We start from the raw sequence: 18,108 nt of genomic DNA, 5'->3' as shown, positions 1-18,108 counted from the left end.
TCAAGATACTGAATAGTTTTGATGAACACAGTTCATCAGTGTGTGATTATTTACTGCCCTGGTGCACTCCCAGAGGCTTCATACAAGTATGTGGTATATAGTAACCATGCAGCAGACTGCCAAAAATGAATCCTTAGGAATACTGAGTCCATCTTTATACATGACTGTGACTTTAAAAGAATGTGAGCCAGGTGCCAACCACCTCTCCTTTCACAGGAGTAAGCCACTGCAATGGCATTCGTTTATTCATTCATTCACTTAGTCATTCACACATCAAACACTTATTGAGCATTTGCCAAGAGCTCACAGTCTCTTCTGGGATTTGATCTAAATTCTGAAATCAAAAAGAAGTGAGCCAGGTCTCTGCTAAGGGATCAGAGGGTTGGGGGGGGAGCATTTAAAAGGGTTTTAAAAATTAAATAAAGTGGTTTTTTTGTAGAAAGAAGCTTGTGTGTGTGTGTGTGTGTGTGTGTTTGCATATTTAAGGAAGGAGGGGCATAGTAGGACTTAGATGGGAAAGAAATAGCTGCCCTGGTAAAGTGAACCAAACTGCAAAGGTAATTTAAAAAATGACATTATGTGCTTGAGAAATTATGACAAATTCAGTGTGGCTTGAGGGAGACAGCAAAGTGTGAGCAGGGGATACATACAAAGATGCTTGAAGGTAAATGGTTTGTGGATTATGGAAGACTTGTACCAAGGAGCTCAAACTTTCTGGGGAGCCCAGAGAAATCTCTAAACAGGGGAGTGATCAATCAGATTGTTTTGATTAAAGGTTTTATGTGTGTATAGTGATAGATTTGAGAAGATGAGCAGTTAATGAGTGCTTTATAGAGATGACCACAACCAAGGACAAGTCCATAGCTATGTCCCAGCTAACTCTGCATATTTGTGTTTTTCTTCCCTAGTGACAGTGTTGGCCATCTTCCATGAACTGCATGTTGACCCCGACCTATACACACTCTTGTTTGGGGAGAGTGTGTTGAATGACGCAGTTGCCATAGTCCTCACATAGTAAGTACCAGAGCTTTACCTGTGCTTCTTGACCATGTGAAATATGCTTCTACTTGGTGATAATTCCTAATGGCTTTAATAGTATCTTTTCTCTATGTCATGGACATATAGGCAGTTTCTAGCTTTTAAGGAACTATTGCTACAGAAAATCTCCAATAATGGGTACAATTCATTAGGCACCTAATTTCTAATACTATTAATAAGTTTTGCGTTTCCAGGCTATTACAAGATACCATGCAGAGGGTAACTTTTTTTTTCTTGGTGCGTATATTTAGCTGATTCACCTAGGGTTCCTAAAAGCATGTAAATAAGCTTTCTGCATTTCAAATCAATATTATTTAGATTTTTTTTCCTTAAGTTGTTTTCCAGATAATAGACTCAGAAACCATTGTTTTTATAAGTTTGGCAAATTGGAGTTAGAAATTGCATCAGAATATCCTTTATCAGTGCAAATGTAATGTGTTATAGGGAACACCCACATTTTAAAATCATCACGTGACAAGTAAAACTGATGGAGCTTCAGCTAAGAGCTAATGTAATGTTCCCTTCATCCTGGAGGAATTTTGTTTTCGAGATGAGAACCAGTGCTCTTTCTTCACCTACCCTTTAGACACTCACTGTTTATATTTAATAAATGCCACTTTGGTGGCTTTCACTGTGTCAGAGGTCTCTTCTTTGCTTTAGATTAAGACCAACATTTTGGGCAACTGTCACATACCCCCAAGGAAGGTAGCTCTACCATAATTAAATGTGACAACAAGATTCAATCCAGGGTGTTAATTACTTCAAATCCATTTGAAAATGTATTGTGAAGTACAAAAGGATTTTTAAAAGTCAGAACTTACAGAGGGGAGTAGGAAACAACAGAACACCACTATTCTTCTGTTCTGCCAGCTGACATTTCTTAAGGCTGCTACCCCAGAGTTACCACTGAATTCAGCAACTTTCAAGAAAGAGTCTCTGAATAAATTTATATTTCACCTGGCTACTGAGAAGGGCCTTTCCTGCGTTAAAGGAAAATATCAGTGAGTGCAAAATAAGAGCAAAAGCCATAGCAGATTCACAAATGCTAAAGGATGCTTTTAAAGAAACATCAAGAACAATTAACTGGAACATCAGGAATCTCTGTCCAAGAAATACTAATATTAAAGGAACATTTGGAGTAAAAATTTTTAGAAATCTGCTGAGTCCCTCATTTTCACTTCCTTAGCTGCCAAGTTTTAAAAAGCCAGGCAAAGCAAAACCACTAAAGCACAAACGAGCTTGGGAAAAAATCATGCAGCTACAACCAAGGAAAGGTTTGGCCTTTCCACTTCAGTACCACCACTCACAGTAGTTTTGCCTTAAAAATGCAGACTCCAAGGATGAATGTTGATGCTGTTGAGCACAAGCCTGAGATGGGATACATTTGAAACAGTCCATTTAATATTTCCTCAGGTCAATAAGTGGTTATCACTGGCAGTGTCTTTTCTACTCTCCTATTCATGTGTTGCATGTCTTAATAAAACATGTTTACCACCATGGCAAGATATCCCTTCCATTCTAGGCACCAGGCACTTGTCATGCTAGTGGAAATCTTGCGCTTCCCAGCTTTGGCATTTCAGGTGTTGTGCAGAGTGACTCCCATGAATTTTAACTTTAAAATAAAGGTAATTCAAAATTAGAAATACTTGACCTGGAAACTTCCACACATTCACATCTGCAGGCTCTCTCTTCTGCCTGATGTATTTGAACTCCACCATACCCTTCCAGGAGCTCTACTGAGTGTTAATGTATGACTGTCCCTCCGTATCCATGGGGGATGAGTTCCAGGACCCCTATTGATTCCAAAACCCATGGGGGCTCATGTCCCTTCTATCAAATGGCATAGTACAGTCAGCCCTCTCTATCCAAGGGTTCCATGTCTTCAGAGTCAGGTCACCTTGGATCCTTTGATGAGGAACCCAGGAATGTGTAAGGAGGGCCACCTGTACCTAGGTTACCCTGGCTCTGGGCTCTCTGTCCACCAGTCCTGTCTGTTGTTAACTACTTTTTTCACCTTGCACAATTTTCCATGTGTTTTAACTCTTCACTTATCTCACTTGTTTCTTAAACTTAGTTTTTATAGCACATATGACAATGTCTTTTTATACATCTACTTAAACATGCATTCCTCTCCTTTTAATGCTCCATCCTCACAGTCTCTTCCAGCTATCTTCTAGTTCCCTTGAAAGAGCACTATTTGAAAGTTTTTTATGACTTTCAGACCAGAAGTTCAAACATTTGTCTTCATTTTTCTGTTCCTTCCCTCTAAACTTTGCATCATGCTCAGACACAATTCTCTGGCTTATAACTTCATGTTTCTTTACACATGCAAAACTCTCTCCTTCCCAGCTTCTGTTTCTGCGTAATCAAGTCTTTCACCACACATCTCATTTTGCTCCTTCAGGAACCACTAGCCCACATTCTAAGTCCCTACTCCACTCCTGTATGTGCCTCCATCAATTCTCTGCCAGCTCAGCAGTGCAATCTTGAGTTTACATGTATATTTGCCTTTCTAGATAGTAAATTTTTGAAGACAGAGTCTTTGCACTTGAACTATACTTTAAAAGAGCAAATGAAAACCTCTTGTATTTTTTCCTTTTTCAGTGTTCCATCTTTGTGTGGTTTTGAACTTTAAGAATAGAGATTAGAGCTTTCATTATACCATGGAAAAGAAAAGATACATTTTGATGTGAAATCAAGTATAGTAAAGGACCTAAATCATCAACCACTATGGCCTCAGCAATGACTTCAGAGCCTCTTTGGAATGGCCATACATTTTCAATTACCTTCCCTTCTTCCAATAGCACATCTCCTTGTTTAAGCACCATCCTTGGAGTTCCCTTGTGGTTTAGTAGGTTAAGGATCTGGCATTGTCGCTGCAGCAGCTTGGGTCACTGCTGTGGCACAGGTTCAATTCTTGGTCTAGGAACTTCCACATGATGCAAGCATGGAAAAAAAAAAGAACCATCCTCTTAGTATTTCAAAAACTTTTTTTTAAATAAATAAAATAAAATGCCTATTTAATTAAAAAATTATTATTAGTTTTGTGGCAGTACTGTGCTCTAGTATTTTTCATTCAAATACAGAGTAATTTAGTCATGTTTTAGATTAAATTTGCTTTTCTGTGCTAATCTAAGCAGCAAGTAACTAATTATAATACTGTTTCTTAGGTGAAATGTGCTCTGAATTTCAGACAATTAATGTAAAATTGAATTTGATGACCACAACTCTTGTACACAGCAGGTGTCCCTAAGGCTTAAAGTGATGCAGAAATTTTAATCTTAAGATAAAAGCAACTTTATTTAAAAAAAACTTTGAAAGTAAATTTTTTTCTGATCCATACTATTATTGCAAGTATATAGGGAATTTCATGACCAAACATGTATGCATATTGGTTCATGAATAAATTCCATATTATGGCTTTATATTTCCAAAGATTGTTTAATAGGCAATGGAGGAAGACAAAAGATATATTGAAGAAATCTTGAAAGACATTACCTTTAAAGGCAGCATGGTAGAGTAGAAAGAGCCCTAAATTTAAGTCAAAAAAACTTGTGTCAGAATAGTCACCAGAATTAAACTGTGTAGTTATCACAGTTGACATAAAATCAACCCAAACTGGAATAAACACAAGGGGGATCTATGTTGGCTGATGTAACTGAACAGCAGGAATAGAAATGCCTCAAGAAAGGACCCTGTGAAAAGAGCTAGACTCTCTCCTCGCTTGGCTTTTTCAGTGTTATTTCCCTCACCTGGTCACAGGATGGTTGCTGGCATCTCCCAGGACTGTATCTCTCTTTAGGAAAATAGAGCAAGAATCTTTGTCCCATTATCTCCAGCCCAAATCTTAGTACACCTTATAGATTGTGAGGCCATTTCAGATCCACTTGTGGCCAGGGAAATGTGCTGCATTTATTGTCTCAGGTCTCAGTCACCATCTTCATGAATTCAAGGCAGTAATTGGTTCTACTTAGAAGTACATAAACTGAGACTGGGGAAAGGTGGGGTTATTCCTCAGAGTAACAATGCCCCAAAAAGGGAAAAGTAGATGCTGATCAGAAAGCAAAGCTAAAAGACCATGACAGTGACTTTATATGGCCATAAATTTTCCACACTTGTTTCCTTACTTATATCTAATGTGTAAGAATGGTTGTTCTATATACATTACAAAATTACTTTGGGAAATAAATAAAGCAATATCTTTAGAAAGGCTCTATCATCTATATAATTTATGTAATCTATGCTTATAAACATATACTTATAATTTATATAGTCATTTATATCAATATCTTTCATTCTGCTTACGCAGGTATCTCTGGTTTCATTAAAATGACTCAAGATTGACCTGCTGCTAGTGAAGCATTCCTTCATAGAGATGACATTTTATGAACCAAGGAATAGAGAGAATAACTATTTTATGTGTGATTTTCCCCTTTAGGAATGAACCCCTTAGTTAAAGCATACTGTCTCAAGTAGATAAATCAAGAACCAGAGGTTGAAGTCTATTACTTAAAGTATTGCAAGTACTTACAACAAAAACTGATGCTACTTTTAGAAATTAATTGGAGGAGGAGATTGAAGAAGGCAGGACCAAGTCACCTAAAATACTACATCTCTCACAGTAAGGAATCAGTATGTATGAGTGGAGTTGATAAATTAAGAAATGGAGGGAGGTATATGCATAGTATTTAGAGTCATAGGGCAGCCATCAGAAGAAGTAAAAACATAAATGGTTAAAAGGAGATACTTTTGCTATGTAGGACCCTGATAAAGGGGGAAAAGATAATTTAACTATTTTGTATCCTTTCATACTGTTTGAGTGTTTGTATGTGTTTGAATTATATTTATTTAACATACTCTTCATATGATAAAATATTAAAATAAAAGAAAACCCAGTTTATTTAATGGTGATAGAGTCAAGCAATCCTAGCAGTCACTATAAACAAAATTAAATGACAAAGGATAAACCAAGGAAAGCACCTTGATGCATATGTTGATAGGTTAATGGTCTTTATAATATATGTAATGAGTTATTAATCTTTTTAATACAACAAATGTGCTAATTATGTTACCTGAGGTAAATTACCTAACCTCTCAGTGCTCTAGACACATCATTTATAAAGTAAGGATGGTAATAGCACTTACCTCATTGGGTAGGATTAAACAAAAAATAACTGGAACAGGCCTGGCTCCTAACACCAAATAAACATTAGATATTAGCTGTTGATATTACTCCTGTTATAAAAGACCAATGAAGAAAAGCTAAGCATAGTATAAAAATGAACAAAGATGTAAGTATATAAAGAATGAGAGAAGAAACATAAATGCAATACTCTACTAAATAAGATTGGCTTCACTAGAACAAATTAAACCAACATAAAACAAATTAAACCAACAATGGAGTATCATCTTTTGCCTGGCAAATCTTCAAATTTTCAGTAAAAAAGAACAATCATACTTGGAGTAAATTGGAGTTCAGGGAAATGGGAACCTTTCTACATTACTGGTGAAAGAGAAAAGAGAACTCTTACAAAGGCACACTGGCAATGTTTATAGAATCATTGGAATTTATGAATCCTTTCATCCATTTATTTGGCAATATTTATAAAATCATTGGAATTTGTGAATCCTTTCATCCATTTATTTCATTTCTAGAAATTTATCCTAAGAAGCAGTTAAGAAGACCATGTGCAAAAATTTCTCTGTGGAAATGAGTGCATTGATTTTAGTAAGAAGTCATAAATGAATTACTAGTTGGTTGAGTAAACTTTAATATATTAATATCATGAAATCCTGTGCAGACATTCCAAAAGATGATAGAAAAAAATGTATTGACGTTGAAAATATTCACAGTATGTTTTTAAAGAAAATAAGAAAAATTTTAAATGATGTGTACTATAAGATCTATTTTGGTTAAAAAAAAAAAACAGCCAAATTCATGTGTGTGTGTGCATGTATGTGTGTATAATCATAACACATTATGAGTATAATTTATTTATAAAATCACAGTATTAGCTGGGACCACAGGTGATTTTTATTTTATTTTTACTTGTATATATTTATTGGAAATAGGTTAAACTACTTATGATCAACTCTAGTCCAAAGAATCCCCATTAACATACTTGATAATTGGCAATATTCTTTTAAGTGCAGATTCTACAAAGGTTTAAGTCTGAAAATTTTTTCTACCCATTAAAAAGAAGAAAGAGGATTTTAAGTGTTCTCAGCCATTTATCTGCAAAACTGAAATATTGCTAGTATTGTACTGAAACATCTTCTTGTGAAATAATTCCACATTGTACAAATGCCTCCAGATTTTCTTGGAGATAAAATAAAAATCTCATTAAAGAGCCGACTCTTAGATGATAATAAGTACATACTAGGTGCTTTTATTTTCTGTTAAGCAAATGCTTATAAGGAAATTCAATGTACATTATTAAAAGAGAGGGAGAAATGGAGCATCATTTTCTTTCTTTGAATAAAAGTGTTATGCTGCTTAAAAGCGTGATACTGGCAAATGCTTGGCACCTAAAGTGAGTGACATTTTGAAAGACCACATTTCTTATATCCCATGCATCTTAAGGGAAATTTAACATGGAAATTAATGGGATGGCTGTGAGATTCAAAGTACCATGTCACTAAGAGGAACCTTGAGATGTCATCTAGCCATTCAATAAAAATGTACTGAGCACCTATATGTGCCCAGCATTAGGCTAAGTGATGGTGATCTAGATGGACGGGCACAGTCACCCATCCCTGCTCTTAACCAACTCCTCACTGAAATAGGAGAATGATCACTCTAGCAGGATTTAATAGGTGCAACAAAACCTTGCTCTAAAAAGCATCCCAGAAAAGAGCTATGTGAGAATTGCTTATAAACCTGTATCACTAAAGAAATCTATTATTTCTCTTAATATTTCTCTAAGTAGAGTACAAGCTTCTTGAAGGCAAATTATACTCTTTTCCATCCCCTATGACATGAAGCTAATTATCTGGAAGGGTCTCAAAGAATTACCGAACAAGTGAGATAATATACCCTTTCAAATACAGGTGGGGGCATTTTACTAACCTCTCATTAAAATCCATTCCAGGAGATGGATGTTTAATATTCTTCATATTGCTTCTTCCAAATATATGAAAAGGCTTATTAGGAATCCTCATTAGCTCTACTTCCTTCCCCATTTGACCCATAGCTGTAAACACAGAGGTGATATGAAGGTGTCTTTTTTTGATGAGAATGAACCAAAACTGTTATTACAACCAGGAAGTATAATATTTCTCATGAATCTGATTAACTTAAAAACAAATTTCTTATATCTTGACACATCCTTCTTTTTTTTATTTTTATTTTTTGCTTTTTAGAGCCTCACCCACGGCATATGGAGGTTCCCAGACTAGGGTTCTAATTGAAGCTACAGCTGCTGGCCTACGCCACAGCCACAGCAACGCCAGATCTGAGCCTCTTCTTTAACCTACACTTCACAGCAACGCCAGATCCTTAACCCACTGAGCGAGGCCAGGGATCGAACCCACAACCTCTTGGTTCCTAGTCAGATTTGTTTCTGCTGCGCCATGACAGGAACTCCTTGACACATCTATCTGAGGGTAATTCACTTGGATATCTGCCTTGCAAACATAATCAGCATAAAACACATTTATTTTGATGCCTGTCTAGATACTGCTGGGATACATAATTAAAAAAAAAAAAAAAGTTATTGTCTTTTTTGCTTAAGGACTCCTTGTCCTGACAGTCAATTCCATGCCAACTGCATCTTTTAGACACCAGGTGGCACCACCTAGCAGGAATGGCAATGGGTTTTGGCATCTTTAAGAAGCTACTGGGAGGCGGAGCTCAGCTGACCTCCAGCTTAAGTCAGAACACCCAACATTTGCTGCCTATACCCCTGCCTGCTGCTGCAGCCTTTTTTGTTGTTTTTTTTTTTTTTTTCCTTCTCATTCCTGATCCCTGGTTCCTGTTTCCTGGCTATGACTCTGGCATCTCCTTCACCCTAGAGCTAAATGTCCCTGTTCAGATTACAGGGAATTGACCTTGGCTTTACCCTGTGACTCCATCCTTTGTCTGTCAGCTTAGATCTGATGTTTATATTCACTGCTGCTTCAGAACTCAGAACTCGATTTGCTTCATGCCAAACCATGCACTGCAAACTGATCTACCAAAAATAAATAAAATAAATCCATGTTGATGGTTTCTTTTCTCAATTCCATTGTACTTTAATTTATTGATGTATAAGTCAGATCTAAGTGACAGAAACACAATTCAATTTAGCTTAAGCAAAAGGAATTCACTGGCCTATTTAAGAGGAGTTAGGCTGACTCTGAGTATGCCAGGACTTAGGGATTCAAATGTGGTTGTCTATTCTTTCTTCTTCTTTCTTGGCCCTGATTCCCTCTGAGTGTTAGCATCATTCTTTGCTAGATAACTGCACAGATAGATAACTACGAAGCAGGAGAGGGTAACTAATGGCACTTCCAGGCTTATATTGTTCTAGCTCAAAATAATATTTACATCTCCCAATACTTTCATATCAGCCACAGAGAATGAATCCTATTGGCTCTGCTTGTATCAGAAGATCACCTCTAGGCCAATCACATAGTATTCCATGGAAATTAAACATGGTGATTGGCAAGATATGAATGATAGCCCCATCTCTGTGGCTAGTGGCATGGAATCTATTATTAGAAGGACGTGATTGGAAGACAAATACAAAGGGCATCCCAGAACAACAGCTACCATATTTCACAATAATAGAATATTCAGAACATAATGAATTGCAATTAAGCAGATAGGCCCTATGCCTTTACAAACTTAAGAAAATGCTTTATCTAGAAAGGTAAAAATATTTTCTAAATGTAGAATCGATTTAAAGAAGAGAAAAAGAGATTCCCTAGAAGTGAGAAAAAAGAGAAAAATCAAGGCAAGAGTGACAAGCTACCACTGTCAGTGGCTGCATGTTTTTGTATAGGATACAGACCCAGAACTTTTGGAGCTGGAGCCCCATTTCCATGGGGAAATCAGAGCCCTGTCTCTTGTAGACTCACTCATAATAACAAACTTGAGCAAAGTTTTTGAATGAAGCCTGGAGTTTCAAAGTGCTCCTTTTGTCAACAGACCCTGTCCATCAGCTTTAAGAAATGGCAAAGAAACTTTTCATCTATTTAGATTTTGCATCAAAATTCCTGGCCTGAGAAGTTGTGATATAGGAAATACAAACCAATGAATTAAAAGGTCTTAGAACAATTGAAACACCTGGCAGCCTTATTTCCCTTTGCTTATTTCTAAATATGCTAAACTTCTCTGAGTGATCCTATCTCAATCCAGACACATGGAAATCTCACAGTAGAAAACAATCAATCCTTCCTGAAAATAAATTCGTAATAAAAATTTACAAGCCACAAAAGGAAATAACTTCACTATGATAAAAGCCAGGAGGTAAACAAAACAATGAGAAGAACAAGCACCCTATGGAACTAAATAAAAATTACAAAATCTTGAGATAAGTTATAAAATGAACATAGCAAAATGAATAAAGAGATAAATGGAGGAGCAGAAAAATAGTTAAGAAAGAATAGTAAAATAGGAAACAAAAGAATGTTTCAAAATGAAAACTGTAGATTTGACATTAAAAGCTAAGCAGATAAGATAAATGTTATATTAAATCCAGCTGGTTAACCAGAAGATAAAGTTTACAAATGACCCAGAATGCAAAGCAGAATTGATTTGTGGAAGTACTTGAAGAGATGATGGATGATAATTTTCCATAATTGAATAGAAAAATTGAAACATATTATGTCCAGAGCTGAATAAATTAAAATTAACCCACATCCAAATATATTATAATGAAATGTGAGTTCATCAAAGACAAAGTGTAAATCTTAAAAGCAACCAGAGAGAAAAGATAAATTATTTACAATGGGAAACATTTGGATGGCAGCAGTTTTCTCATTGGCAATAAAAGCTGCCAGAGGACAATAGAATAATATGTACCAAGTATTGAAGGAAAATAACCTACAAACAAGGTTCTTAATTTAACTAAAATATCACTCAAGAGAAAGAATGAAATAAAGACATTTTCAGATAGACAGAGTTTACCACTCAGATAATCAATGATAGAAACGAGAAACTGAATTCATAAAGGAGTGGGAGACGAAGTGTGGTGAGCAAAGAATTTGGTCAATCATAAATCCAATAAGGAATGACTATGACAATAATGATGATGATTAACAGGGAAGGGTACATTATGGAGGTAACAAGCACTATATTATCTACTGCGGTATTCAAAGATATTGGACACAATGATAGCGGAGGGAGAATTGATGGTGTGTAGAGGAAGTGGAGACACAACAAAAGAGCTGTTTTAAAGCAATCCAATTTTGGCTCAAGTAGCCGTGTTCATCAAAATGTTTCTCAAAATCCTGCAAGACTCTGACAACTGATAATCCTTTTCAGTTTGGTTTAGAAATACTAAAATACTATATGTGCTTTGAACCTTTAGGGGGTCTTTAATAATTTCAAACTGTACAAAGTATTTCTATACATTAGGAAGCTGGTTAAGCATCTTCCCTGGGATCTTTCCATTTTTCTGCTCAAGATTATAGGCTTTCTCCTTTGTACCTCTAGTGTCTCAAGTGTTGGACCCATTATGTTCTCTCTGGAGTCTGTCCTTCATCTTTCTCATTGTCTTCCTGGATTTGCTTACTCTTTATTCTGATTGCCTCCTATTCTCTTATTGTCAGGTTCATGATCCACACAAGGAATTCATCTGTGTAGTTCTTGCCAAGTCCCAGGAAAAGGTTATCTCTATAGGTGGAAAGCAGGGGACATTTTCTGCCACAGCCATTGTTGATACGCTACATGATGGAGATTCTTTTAAAAAAAATTGTTCTTTATGTGTATGAGTGACTTTGAGCTAATGTACTAAGCAACAAATCAGTTTTGAGAGAGTTGAAAGAGGTAGTTCTGTCTTCTTATATATGTTATCACGAAGTCATAGTAGCTTATTCACTTTTGGCCCTGTTTGAAATTTTGCCTCACTCTGTACACTGAAGAACCTGGTGCTGTTCTCCAGTCTCAGCCTAGGGTGACCAGCCATATATTAAGAGAATAATTTGCACTAAGCAATCAATATATGCATGAAGCAGAGGAGGACACCAGGGTGCTACTGTAATAAACACCAAGAAACTACTGACCCACGGGCCAGAATATCCATGCTAGCACAATTAGCTCATTTTCTTTCTAGAGCCCAGCTACTTAGGGAGCTAAATCAAAATCAGCATCTACTTTATTAATTCACCACAGGAAATTACTGTCACCAAGATTTCAAGTGCCCCAAAGATCATATATGATAAACGCAATCTTTTCTGTAGGCAGACCTGCATATAAAGACAGATAATATCTGGAGGGATGTATGGTCAGAATGGGAACAGATGAAGCGTAGATTGATGAATCAGATGTTTGTCTTCATCTTTCACGCAAAAGGTATTTTTCCCCCATTGGAACTTGGAATTTTGAAGCGGTAGGCAACCGCTCCCCAAATCCATGTGAACACTGAGGACGATTTAAAACTACTCAAAGTTTATTAAGGATAACTAAACCTTGCTCTCTCCCCACTACATAAAGCTGAGATGGTTACTTGCAGTGTTTGATTCTGTGATTCTTGTCAATTCTTCTGTGACTAATCACTCCTTCTTCTGAGTCTAAAGAAGCTTTAGCTCTCACTTCAGAGAGGAGGAAGTATATCTAAACAAAAAGACAAAATTTTATATTTCAAGAGCTCTGGGTTAAGTTTCTTTCTTTTTTTTTTTTTTTTTTTCTCCTGAGGGCATATTTTCTTTCCAGTGTGTTTAAGCTTGACTTCTCATTCTGAACAATCAATAAAATGCCTTTTTATTTTAGGTGATCAATTCTGAATTTTTTTTCCAAGAAAAAAAATCCAGAGAACAAGGGGCCAAATCAATATGCAGTCATAATTTTGGTCTAAATTAAAAGCTCTCTCTTGGCCTGGAGAATATAATCTGTTCATATTACTTGGGCTCCATAATGAATTTACATGGCAGGCTTATTGCAGGTTTTATGTCGGCTCTGCCTTACTTGGGCATGTAATGCTCTGGAATCTGATTAAAACTTTGGGGAAGAGCAGCTGTTCAGCCATGGAGGGTGAACTCAGGCCCATTTTTCAGAACTTGACTATAATGTCTGACACGCTTGCCAGCTATTGGATGATAAATGAACTATCTTTGAATGCCCAGCTCCTGTGTTAATAGCTTTAAAACATCGGTTGTTTACAGGAAAGAAGTTGGGAGCTCTTAGCGATTTTCCTGTCCCAGCGGTCCTCAAATACATCGTTTTTTTCATTGCCAGAATGGCAGTCAGTATTGAAGGGAAAAGGAAGAATTCTTTCACTATTTAGTTTGTTTTTCTTAGGTTTACAGCAAGAGTTTCTCATTTCAAAAGATAGTGGAGTGAGTGCCCCGTGAATTTTATATGAAATGAAACACATAAAATCCAGACCACATCCTTGTTGACATTATCCCGTAGTATCCAAATCATAAAGTAATTTTGAGAGAGGACAAGATGGCGGAGGAGTGAGGGACACGCTCGCCCTCTCCACAAACACAACAAAAAAAGCACATCTACAGTATAATGACTCGCACAGAACAGCAACCAATCGCTGGCAGAGGAACCTAAACTCCAATAACGGCAAGAAGTTTGTGACATTACTGGGCAGAACGGGAGAAAAGAGGAGAGTGAGAGAAGGTGAAATCTGAAGCGGGGACGGGCGCTCCCGAAAGGGAACTGCAGAGGAGGAGAAAGGGATCCCGCACCCTGGAAAGTCACCTACACGGGGGAAAGATCAAACGAACCGGAGGAATCTCCAGATGCAGAGAAGAGTGTAGCAGTAAGTTGGAGTACAGAAAAGCTGATCAAGAACCGAACGGACCATCTGAACTATGGGCACAGTCACCAAAAATTGAGACACCTGGGTGGGGGCTGGGCACCGAGTCCTCCAGAGGTTAGTCCCCGGGAATGGTCCGTGGGACTCCTTGTTGGGGCTGGGCACCGAGACCTCGGCTCCAGAGGTTAGTCCCCGGGCTGGGGGGGGCGGGGCGGAGCAGAAACTGCTTGGGAAGTCTAGAAACCATTTGACGGGGCAGAGACTGCCTGGGAGACTAGGAAAAAAAGCTGTCGCAGAGGAAGGGAGCAATACTCTAGGGGCGGGGAAGTGGAAAGCCGCATCAGAGGGAACCTGGGAGAAGAGCCTGGTCTGCGCCCGTGCTGGGGAGGGGAGAGAAGAAGGGGTGGGTCCCCATAGAAAACCCCCCACGCCACAGCAAGCTTACAGGCCTGCTAGCTAGCTGAAAGCTCTGCTTCCCAGTGCATCCCCTCCCCCACCCCCACCACCCCCCTATGCTCTCGCCGAACCTGGGGCTGCCTGCCATCCAGGAGGGCTGGCCTCAACAATTGCCTGAAGCCTACCACCGCAGGGGCTGTCCCTGCACAGGCCTGCTTGCCCTTTGGAGGGGCTACACTTCCGCAGAGCAGCACCAAACACCACCAGCCCCCGAGAAAAGGCCTGCAGCCCAGAAAAGCTAGAACAAGCCTAGCCAGGCAGTGAATAGATCTGCCTAATTCCCAGATGGTTTTTCTGAGTCGGGCTGCCCCGGGGAGGAGCCTCTTCGGTTTCCAACTGCCCTGCTACCCGCCCAAGCCCCCAGGGGGTGCCCTAGTGGATCAGCTGCATAGGACTGACAGCTCCAGGCAGGACCCCCTGCAGCCCAGAAAAGCTGCAACAAGCCTGGCCGAGTCGGGAAAAGATCTCAGACGGTCTTTCTGAGTCGGGCTGCCCCGGGGAGGAGCCTCTTGGGTTTCCAGTGGCCCTGCTACCCGCCCAAGCCCCCAGGGGGTGCCCTAGTGGATCAGCTGCATAGGACTGACAGCTCCAGGCAGGACCCCCTACAGCCCAGAAAAGCTGCAACAAGCCTGGCCAAGCCAGGAAAAGATCTCAGATGGTCTTTCTGAGTCGGGCTGCCCTGGGGAGGAGCCTCTTGGGTTTCCAGTGGCCCTGCTACCCGCCCAAGCCCCTAGGGGGGTGCCCCACTCCCACGGAATAGCTGCTCAGCACCACCAGCCCCCTAGAAGAGCCCCTGCAGCCCAGAAAAGCTGCAACAAGCTTGGCCAGACTGTGAAAAGATCTGCCTACATTCTCAGGCCATCCTTCTGAGTTGGGCTGCCCTAGGGAAGAGCCTCTTAGGTTCTCAGTGACCCAGATAGCTGCTCCAGCCCCCAGGGGGTGCTGCACTCCTGAGGAACAGCTGCCCAACACCGCCAACCCCCTGCAAGAACCCCACAGCCTAAAAACACCAGAGCAAGCTCTGCATGACCAAGTGAAATCTGCTACCATCGTGGTGTGGACCTCCCAGTCCTGTCTGCCCTCAGGAAGTCCTCCTTTGCTTCAAAGAAACACTGTTAGCCCCATCAACACTCCAGAAATGCCACACTGCCTCAAAAAAGATTGACCAACAATGCAAGCCCTCAGGAAATATTCCGCAGCAGTGACAAGGCAAACACTGCCTGATAACGGACAGTACAACTCCCTCAGGAAAAAGAAAACAACAAGCAAGATGAAGAAGCTGAGAAACCACCCCCAGTCAAACCAACAAGAGAACTCACCTAAAACAGTCAACAATGAAACAGATCTCTGCAGTCTGACAGACCTGGAGTTCAAAAGAGAAATAGTGAAAATACTGAAGGAATTAAGAGAAGATAGGAACAGTAATGCAGATACCCTCAGAAAGGAACTAGAACATATAAGGAGGAGCCAAGAAAAACTAGAACATTCATTTGCAGAGATGCAAACTGAACTAAGGGCAGTAAAAACCAGAATGAATAATGCAGAAGAACGAATCAGTGATATGGAAGATAGAGTAATGGAAATCACTCAATCCGGTCAACAGACAGAAAACCGAATCAAAAAACTGGAAAGCAATATAAGAGACCTATGGGATAATATAAAGCAGGCCAATCTATGCATCATAGGAATTCCACAAGGAGTAGAAAAAGATAAGGGGATGGAAAATATATTTGAAGAAATTATCGCTGGAAACTTCCCAAATCTAAAGGATACTGGGTTCAAGATACAAGAAGCACAGAGGGCCCCAAACAAACTGAACCCAAACAGACCCACACCAAGACACATCATAATAAAAATGGCAAAAGTTAGTGATAAAGAGAGGATCCTAAAGGCAGCAAGAGAAAAACAGAATGTTACCTACAAGGGAACCCCCATAAGAATATCAGCTGACTTCTCTACAGAAACACTACAGGCCAGGAGGGAATGGCAAGAGATATCTAAGGTGCTAAAAGGAAAAAATATGCAACCTAGAATACTCTATCCAGCAAGAATATCATTTAAAATAGAAGGGGAAATAAAATTTTTTCCAACAAAAACTTAAAGAATACAGCAACACAAAAACCCCAGGTTAAAGGAAATATTGAAAGGGCTTCTCTAAACAACAAAGGAAGGAAAGGGAAGAAAAAAGAAAAGAAAAAAAAAAGAAGAGGAAGAACTAGGACTGAGGAAACTGCAATCAGAGAGCAGTCACTCAAATAAGCCAGCATACAGATTTAATCATGAACAGGCCTCAAACAAAATAAAATTAAAAAGAAAAAATAAAAAAGAGTCATCAAAACCATAAAATGGGCAAGGGATGGTTAGGAAGGAAATAACCCTTTTTGTTTTTCTTGTTTGTATGTTTCTCTTCTTAATTTTAATATAGTAATGAAGTGTTTGAACTTACAGGACCATCAGGCTAACACACACTTATATAGGAAGGGGTTAGTATACTTAAAAAACAGGGCAACCACAAGCCAAAACCAATATTGCATTTGCAAAAAATGGAAAAAAAAATACACTCAAGCAGATAATAACAGAGACCATCCAACCAAAAAAAAAAAAAAAGGAAGAATGGAGAACCATAGAATCAACTGGACATGAGGTTCAAATGGCAATAATAATCATCTATCAATTATCACCTTAAATGTCAATGGACTGAACGCCCCAATCAAAAGACACAGACTGGCTGAGTGGATAAAAAGGGCAAAAACCTTCAATATGCTGCCTACAGAAACTCACCTCAGGACAAAAGATACATATAGATTGAAAGTGAAAGGGTGGGGAAAAATATTTCACACCAACACATGACAAAAAGCAGGAGTCGCAACGCTCATATCAGACAAAATAGACTTTAAAACAAAAGACATAAAGAAAGACAAAGAAGGACCTACTTAATGATTAAGAGATCCATCTAAGGAGAGGATGTTATCCGTCAACATATATGCCCCAAATACAGGAGCACCAGATACATACATCAAATATGAACAGACATAAAGGGAGATATGATGAGAATACAATCATAGTAGGAGACCTTAATACCCCCCTCACATCAATGGACAGATCCTCTAGACAGAAAACCAATAAAGCAACAGAGATCCTAAAGGAACAATAGAAAAGTTAGACTTATTAATATCTTCAGGACCCTACATCCAAAAAAAGCAGAATACACATTCTTCTCAATGCTCATGGAACATTCTCAAGAATCGACCACATATTGGGACACAAAGCTAATCTCAATAATTTGGGAGCATAGAAATTATCTCAAGTATCTTCTCGGACCACCATGCCATGAAATTAGAAATCAACCATGGGAAAAGAACAGAAAAAACCTACTACATGAGACTAAACACATGCTACTAAAAACCAATGGGTCATGAGGAAGTCAAGAAGGAAATTAAAACTACCTTGAAACACATGATAATGAAGACACAACCTCTCAAAATCTATGGGATGCTGCAAAAGCAGTGCTCAGAGGAAATTTATAGCAATACAGGCCTTTCTCAAAAAAGAGAAAGATCCCAAATGGACAACTTAACCCTCCACCTAAATGAATTAGAAAAGAAGAACAAAAAAGGCCTAAAGTCAGCAGAAGGAAGGAAATTATAAAGATCAAAGAAGAAATCAATAAAATAGAGACTCAAAAAACAATAGAGAAAAT

The 18,108-nt window shown here is 38.8% G+C and overlaps 1 protein-coding gene across 3 annotated transcripts in view; it reads left to right on the top strand.

Annotated features, from left to right (window-relative positions):
• SLC9A9 (solute carrier family 9 member A9) overlaps window positions 1-18,108 on the top strand; it is a 557,820-nt gene that overhangs the window by 179,793 nt on the left and 359,919 nt on the right. For all 3 annotated transcript variants that reach the window (XM_047784062.1, XM_047784054.1, XM_047784070.1), the window contains one exon: window positions 909-1,014. In XM_047784062.1, coding sequence (XP_047640018.1) covers window positions 909-1,014 — 106 coding nt within the window. The remainder of the gene's footprint in view (window positions 1-908; window positions 1,015-18,108) is intronic.

This window comes from Phacochoerus africanus, chromosome 1, assembly GCF_016906955.1.
Source record: "Phacochoerus africanus isolate WHEZ1 chromosome 1, ROS_Pafr_v1, whole genome shotgun sequence".
NCBI classification, from domain to species: Eukaryota; Metazoa; Chordata; class Mammalia; order Artiodactyla; family Suidae; genus Phacochoerus; species Phacochoerus africanus.
Note: the sequence above shows the minus strand (reverse complement) of the source record. Positions and strands in the feature narration are given on the sequence as shown.